Raw genomic sequence first — 7981 nt, 5'->3', positions numbered from 1 at the left:
TTTTAATTCCCCGGGAAGGGGGGGGGTGAGTAGAGGAGCCCCTCTCCCTCCCCCTCTCTTTCCTTCTTCCTCTCCTTCCCTCCCTTTCTCGTTCTCTCGTTATCTAAACCGTTTAGCTTTGGGTGGTTGCTCCCAGATCTCCAAAGTGGGGCTGTGGGGTGGGGGGTGGGGGTAGCCGGCAAGACGGCCCAGCGAAGCGCTCGGCAGAGGAGCAGCGAACGCGAAAAGGCCGCGGCCGATCTGCTGGGCTGAGCCAAGCGGCCCAGGCAGGGAGACGCACCATTAGGCAAGGCAGGCATGGCTCACAGCTCCGGCGGGAGAGCAGGTAAAGGAAGGAGGGGTGGGGGAAAGAGGCGGTTGGCTAGGGCCCCTGGGCCCCGCTGAATATTCACAAGGCAGGCAGGCAGGCAGGCAGAGATCTTTCCCCACCACACCAGCATCCCGGTGTCAGCAGCAGGGGAAGGAAACCCCCCCCCCATCAGATATAGAGAGACTTGCTTGGCTCCAGGGAGCCTACAGGTGTGCGGCGAGCCGCGTCTGAAATCTGGTACTGCGGAGCCTTCCCTTCGGCGGCCCCCGAGTGCAATCAGGACTTTTACCCAATGAAATGGTCCTTTGGAAACTTCCTCTTCCCTGGTTGGTTCCCTGTGGCGCCGCTCTTCTCCAATTAACCTCCTGGTGCTTATCACGACTTCCCTCCCAGCTGAAATTGGCGTGCGCTCCGTTTGAAAGGAAGGAATAAAGTTTTGGTGTCAAATGGGGAAATTTAAGCCAGTGTCGAAGGTTTTGGATTTGGGGCCAAACTGGCCCCACTCTTGCTGTGGTCGCCTCGCCTGTGCTCGGGGTCTGCCAAACAGCAAACTACAAACTAATTTATGGAGCTCTCCTCCTGTTAATGTCCCGCGCAGGTACTTTCGCCCCCTCCGTTGTGGATCTAGCTGTCCGGGGAGCGCAGGGCGTCCCCTTAAGAGTGGGGGGGTGGCGGTGGGGGCTAAGTGAGTAGAGCTTTGGAAACTGAGGAGCTCACCCTATAGCTGCCACGTGTACACCCGGATCAAATCTTTGAAGAGCTTTCTGTGCCTTGGGGATGGTTGAGGGTTCACAAACCGATCTCCAAATGTTGCTTCAGTCTCATCCCTGCCTGGGCGCACAATCTGGGCTCCTGGTCCCGCAATCGCTGACACAGAGAGGCTTCAAGACTTATTGACTAATTATGAGTGAGGTGGGGGGGGCAGGAGTCTCTGCTACTGGGCCATTGAAGTCCTTGCTGGACTCAACAGAACCAAACCAACTGAGTCTTTTAAAAGAAAACAAACCAGGAGTCTTTTAAAAGAAAAAGGTCTATTTTCGCTAGTTATTCTAACGAAGTTTCTCTAAATCTAGGAAGCACTTTTATAGAGAGAGATTCTGTAAACATATCCGGCAATATAAGGAAGATGAAATGCATCCAATTAAAACATGCAATATGCGTTAGGGAATCTATAACTGATGGCATGTGAGTTTGCGAAGGGGGAACCTCAAAATGAATGAACTTTTCTGGTTCGATGCGGGCCTTAGGATGCATGATCACTGATCAAATAAAGTCAGGAACACATCAAACACTTAATACGCGTTAAGTGTACTGCTGTGTATTAATCGTGTGTTTCACACCTGCCACCTAAGAGAGAAGGCCCAGCCAATTTTCCAGTCTCCCACGCAATGATTCTCGGTAGAAAATCCCTCTTCTCCCTTCCCTCCCCCCGTTCGAAGTCCCCTCTGTTCCATTTCCCTTCTGTGTCTCTAAAAGATCTGCCCAAGTCCCTTTGCATCTGAGGTTTAAATAGGAAGATCAATAGAAAACAGTTGTAATGATCTAATTAATTATAGCAAAATTAAAAGCGAGTAGAAAATCAATCTCTGATGGTGTTGAAGATGGAATTAAATTGATAGTCCATCTGTTCACCTCCTAGACCGTATAAATTTGCAACCCAAGGACGGAGCTAATGGGATCAGGCTGCTCGAAATCTCCTCCTATCTCTCTCTCTCCCCCCCCCGCCCCCGTTCTTACTCCTTCATGAAGTTCAAACTTGCAGAATCAGAGCCTGCCACAACTTCTCCGCCAGACAGTTGCAAAATTAAACACAATATGAGGCAGTTCTGTGGCAGAGTCAAAGCAACAAGCAACAACAGCAGTGTGAAACTGGGAAACACTGGTGCAAACTGGGATTCTATCTCTCTCTCTCCTACCCTCCCTCTTCCTTCCGGTTTATCCAGAGAGGCCACTTCGTATCCTTTTATTGGCCACAACTCCCTCTTCCCAAATTCCTAAACAACCACGTTGGTTCTAATGTTCCACTGGCTCCTAAGCCCGCTGTTTTCGTATGCCACTTTTAGGGTAATCCATGGGGTTTGAACCAGCATGTAGCGGGTGGGTTGTGAGGCCTCGATATCCCCTTCCACACTACACAGCGGAGCTGCCTTTTTAAAAAGAGTGGCAGAATTAATCACAGTAATGAATTTGCACACTTGCTCGGAAGTAAAGCCCACGGAAGGGGATGGGAACTTCCGTTCGGGATCAGTCTGCGAAGCCATTCAATTCCGTACTGGTTGCACACACAAAAACCTGCCTAAATCCGAATATCGGCTTAATTAATGGGCCAAGTACCACGCAGGGAGGGGAGGTGGCGGAGGAACCCTAACAAATTGGCCTAAAACAATGGCGTCTAAGGTGCACATCTAGGCAATCTCGAGGTGCGCGCGCGTGCAAACACGTGTATTCCCCTTACACACACTCTCTCTTTGGAAATGGCATTCTCTATTCCACCCGAAGGCAGGGATTCCGTCCTTCCCAAGGCCGACCGCCCCCTCCCAAGGATTTTAGTGAGACCTTCTCCCAAGAGGGGTCGCAGACTTTAGGGAAGGGGTGGTCAGGTGGTCACCGACTGCCCGCCCGCCCTCCGGATCCCCCTCTCACCCCACCCACCCCTAATACCTACCCTCCTTCCGGGGAGAGGCTTCCTCCACCAACCGAGCCGGCCCGGTAGGTCCCTCTTAGGCCTTCTCGCCGTCCTTCCTCTCCCTTCCCGCAGCTAGAGCACCATCCGTTTTCCTAGGCTTTGCTTTGTTTCTCACGAACCAGGACTGAGAGCTAGGGAGAGAGAGAGACAGAAATCCCTCCTGTCGCCCCGCTGGTCCCTTTTAGAAAGCAGCCGGGCGAGGACTCTGGCTTGGATAGCTTTGCTAAATCAGAACCCAAAAAAACAGCAAATCGCAACAGCAACCTTTGCAGCTTGCTAGTTCTCTTCTTCCTCGCTTTAACCCCCAACCCAACCCACCGCGCCGTTCCCCACCTCTCCAAACTCCCTGCAATTTTCCCTAGAAAGCATGGCAAGGAGGCAAAGACTGACGTCTGGGGAACTCCCCACCCCCCGCACTCCGGCTCCTTTAGGGATGAAAAATGGAATATTTTTTTGTATTTGGGGGGGGGACAGCTGCAGAGCGCAGTGAAATTAACCGAACAGAAACTCTGCTTCTTCCCCCGGGTTTGGGGACGAGCAAAGTGCCGCGTAAGCCTTCGCGTAAAAACGCCAGCCCCGGTGGGTTTGCGGGGCCTTCCCGGTCCTGCGGTGTTTGTGTGGCGGGGGGTGTCCGCGGTCCCCTATGCGGAGACAGCAGAGGCAAGAAGGAACCCGATTCCACGGTGTGGAAAGCAGACTTTGCTGGAGCCCTTGAGCTGGAGCCTCTGCCCTCTCCCCTTTTAAAAATCCTGCCCATTTTAGAAGTGGGGCAAACGAGATTTCCAACCCTCAAAGCCGTGATTGCTCCGCTGGTTCCCCTCGAGCTTTAGCGCAGTGTTACCATTATCACCTAGGCCCAGAAGAAAACTCCTCTACATATACTGCTATATATATTTATTATATATATATATCTATGTATATATTAAAATACCTCTCCTTTGTCCTTTTCTGAACCCCACACAGAGACACGCGCGCGCGCGAGGAGGGCAGGCAGGCGCCCCGGAGCTCTGCTAATCCGTTTTATTAACTAATATATTCAAAAGGATGGCTTGGCCTATCGCGAAAGGCTGTTGCAGCCCTTCTTGTCGGTTGGGGCTCTTGCCTGGTCGGGCAAACGGTGAGCTGTCGTGGGCCCCTCGGTCGCTCCCCCTCCAGCCATCCCTCCGCCTGTGAAATACACGCACATTTTGACTGGATTATGCCCTGAAAGTTAGAGCAGCGCCAGGACTCCTGAAATTATAATCCATTCGGGACTTTTCTCCGCTTCCTCCCCACGAACTACCGCCGTCTTACCTGAAAATGTACGCGGAGGATTAGCGCAGGTGCCACGAGCTGCTTCTGAGCAGAAGAAGACGCGCGATCTTCTGAAAAGTTGGAGATCTATGCCGAAGTTTGTTGGGGTGTTGGGCAGAGAGAAATCGTGGGAGGTTTATTCTCTCTCTTTCTCCCTCTAAGGGAAAAGTGTGTCCAAAATTAACTAACCACCTCAGCAGCATCAGAGGGCGGCTATATTGAGAAAAGTTTGCAGAGAGGAAATCCTGAACTTCGCCGCCGCCGCCGCGTGGAAAGGGCTGCAGCGAAATCCATTAGGTCAGGATCACACGCAGAGGAAAGACTGGCCAGCGGCGAGGGGTGGGTTAGGGAGAGGCGTCTTTGCAAACCTCGGGGTCGGAGAAATCGGGGAGGCAGCTTGGGTGGGCCGGGAAGAGAGGCGATGCTGGAGAGCCCCGGCCAGGCCGCAGTTCAAAGACTGGGGAGCCCCTTTTTGCTCCTGCCTCTCTGGCCCCTTCGTTGCAGCATGGACCTCCCCCACGAGCCCATCCTTTTCCCAGCCGGTGCCGGCTGAACGTGGAGCGGAGGAACCCGAGTGTCTCCTCCCTTCCCTGCGTCCCGCAAGGCTCCCTTGCCTCCCTGCTACTCACCTGGGGCTCCCTTCGCATCGCTTTGGGCTGGGGTCTTTTGGGGGTGTTTGTTCGGAACAAGGAAAGGAGCTTTTTCTAAGAAGGTTTGGCTGCTCAGCTTTTGGAGCCGTTCGCAATTCTCATATGCCCTATTTAATGTTGCCCAGTTTCTCCTCTCCTCCCCCCCCCCTTTCTTTTTACACCATTTCAATTATTGTTATTATTAATTTTGATCTTGGATTTATATCTGCTCCTCCAGCCAAAAGCTTCCCGAAGCGGCTATACTTTTATTGGACTATGGTCTCAGATAACTTTAAAATCCTGCATTTGTTTAATTGCACAGAGAGGTCTTTGGGTGTGTGTGTGTGGTTTTTTTCTCCTGTTCGTTCGTTCGTTCGCCTCGTTCTCCTCTCCCTTTCCCCCTCCCCCTCCCCTTAATTTGTCCCTTTCGGGGACTCTCGTTCAATAATTCCCCTCACCCTTCCTCCTCCGGATTCCTCCCGATCCCTGCGTACGCACGCACACGCACGCACACGCACACACCATTAGCAATTCCTGCCAAAGTCGAGTGACTTGGACCGACACACTTTTTAATTAGACTTCAGATTTGAGGATTACCTGCTTTCAGATTTTACATAGAAGTATTAAACGGTGAGGGAAAGAAGGGAACAACAACACCCCTTTCCACCCCCTTATAGGAAAAAGATGGAAACTGTTCTCTTGCAAACGAAGAAACTTTCCCTGGTATTCGCCCTCCTAAGGCCCTGGCTGAGGCTGACTGCCCACCTGAAAGCGGAAGGATGAGGGTCAGAGACGGGGAGAGAGCCGCTGCGCCTTTTGGGGGGTTTATCTCCCTTCTCCCTCCAGACAAACTCAGCATTAAATCGCTATCCTCCTGGTTACCAAGGAATGAGGAAACGGCCACCTTTCCAAATTCTGGGTGGCATAGTGGTGTCCACACATAGATTGTCGTGTAGAGGTTAACTTTGTGTCTCACCACCGTTTTGTTTCCCGGGAGAGAGAAAACGCCTTTATTCAGCAAACAGAAATTGCTAAAAGTAACGATGCGCCGTTTGAAGTATTCGTAAGTTATTCAGATAATATGCATCGGCAATAACACTTAAAAAATAATGTCACAGTCATGGAAAGAACACCAGAAAATTAATAACAACATCGCAGGTGCCTTTATTCTATCTTATTCTATCGATAGAAATAATTTCATACGGGAACTGGCCAGTAACATGGAAACAATGGCCGTATCATGGATATATATATATATATATATATACACACACATATACACATACACACACACACATACATACATAATATGTATATAGAAAGAAAAAGAAAATGGGAATATTCTACTTTCTCATTAGCTAAGGAGTCTGCAGATAAACTCCTTGCCCTCTCGGCCTTCTAGGAACTGAATTCTTGTTTGTTTGGTGGAAGGGAGAAGTGCTCCCCCTTTTTCATGGATTTGAGGTGATGGGAATATAGTGCTCCCCCTTCTAATCCTCTCCTGTGGGGCTTTGTGAATTGCAGGCTCTCATCATTTCACTTTGGCCCTGCCTCTACTGGAATTACCCTTTCCAGGGACTTAATGGGCAAGCGCCAGGGTTTTCGCTGAGCCGCAGCAGTTTCCACCTATGTCCCCGTTTTTATGGGTGCATTATAGTTAGGGGGTTATATAAATGTTTTTGTCTGTGATCACTGTAAATCCTAACATTTGCAAAAGGCCCCAAGGCAAGCCAACCTTGGACCGAGGGAGGGAGAGCGAGGACGGAGCTGGGGGGGGGGGGGGAGAGAGGAAATCTCCCATTACTGCTGATTAAAAGGAGACTTTAATAAGCGCCTAATTCACTCATCGGGAGTTTTATGGAGAAATTAGAGAAGACAAAAATATCTCTGGCGGGGGTGGGGGCGGGAATCCCCGAGAAAGCCTGTTTCTGAGAGGGAAGCCAGGACAGAACCAGACCCCCCTCAAGCGCCTTAAGATCTAAGGCTGTCTAGGAGAAACCAGGTAACGTCTCCTGCCCAGCTTGCCCGCTGCATTCCCAGCCGTTTTCGCCACCACCAAATAAAGGAATGGAGATGGGCATTTTCTAGGCGAGAGGGGCGAGGCCACCAAATTACAGCCGCCTTGCATTTGCGGGCTGCGGGGGGAGCGTGTCCGTCTGCGCCCAAAGCCTCGCCAAGCGGTTGTTTACCAAAAGCAAGCCTCCCCTCTCCCCACCCCAGTTCCCCGCACAAGGGGCTCGCTTGCTTCCCCACATTTGCAGCTCCTCTCCGGACGCCCACCTGCTTTCCCGATGCATGCAACTGCAAAGGACGTTGCTTGCAGCAAGCAAGCAAGGAAGGAAGCGCTCGCGCATGGGTGCACCTTTTTCCGCCTTGTTTGGAGGGGTGGGTGGGCGTTAGTTGCTGGGTTTAACCCTTGAGTTTAAACTCTGAGCTTAAGCCCTGAGCTGGCCAGCCCCGCTGCAGAAAACACACACTCCTGAGCTGGCCTCCCCCTTCTTTCCAGCCGAGGCTGTAAAAAGGTCTCCGGCTTGTCTGGGTTTTGTGGCCAACGCTCCGTTGTAAAGAGGAGAGGTTAAAGTGTCGGTTGCCGAATAAAGAGCGGCGCACGTGGGCTTCTTAGCTTTGAGGGCAAACAAATGTAGCAAAGGGGGGAAGAAAGGAAGGCTGGAGGGTGGGGGAAGAGCCAACAACAGCCGGAGCAGCAGGAGGCCCGCAAGACTCGCCCCCCCCCTTCCCGCGCCTGCCTCTCCCTCCACCCTGTCCATTCATTTCCCCCTCTGCCCGGTGCCAAGGTGCCCACGCTAAGCCTAGCCTGACTGTATCCGTCAAGTCCCCCAGACATGGAACCCACCCAGGAGTCACAAAAGAGAAAGGGGTTGGGGGGGGGGAGAGAGAGGAGGGAAATGAGGGGGTCTTGGCTGGGAAAGAAGAAAGTAGCTTTAGGGGAAATGTGCCGTGGAGTGTGAAATTGCAGCCCATGGTGCTCCATATTGTACCAGAAGCTCTCTCTCTCTCAAAAAAAAGCCACGCCAACCCCTCCTCATCCTCCAACGTGACCAC

The 7981-nt window shown here is 51.9% G+C and overlaps 1 protein-coding gene across 2 annotated transcripts in view; it reads left to right on the top strand.

Moving 5' to 3' along the window:
- Positions 1–205: 205 nt before the first annotated feature.
- PAX2 (paired box 2) overlaps positions 206–7981 on the top strand; it is a 152482-nt gene continuing 144706 nt past the window's right edge. For both annotated transcript variants that reach the window (XM_083440451.1, XM_083440447.1), the window contains exon 1: positions 206–325. In XM_083440451.1, coding sequence (XP_083296577.1) covers positions 298–325 — 28 coding nt within the window. In that variant the 5' untranslated portion in view covers positions 206–297. The remainder of the gene's footprint in view (positions 326–7981) is intronic.

The sequence above is a fragment of the Podarcis tiliguerta genome, assembly GCF_965153285.1.
Source record: "Podarcis tiliguerta genome assembly, chromosome: 5".
In the NCBI taxonomy this organism is placed as follows: Eukaryota; Metazoa; Chordata; class Lepidosauria; order Squamata; family Lacertidae; genus Podarcis; species Podarcis tiliguerta.
This window is presented reverse-complemented; position numbering and strand designations above follow the sequence as displayed.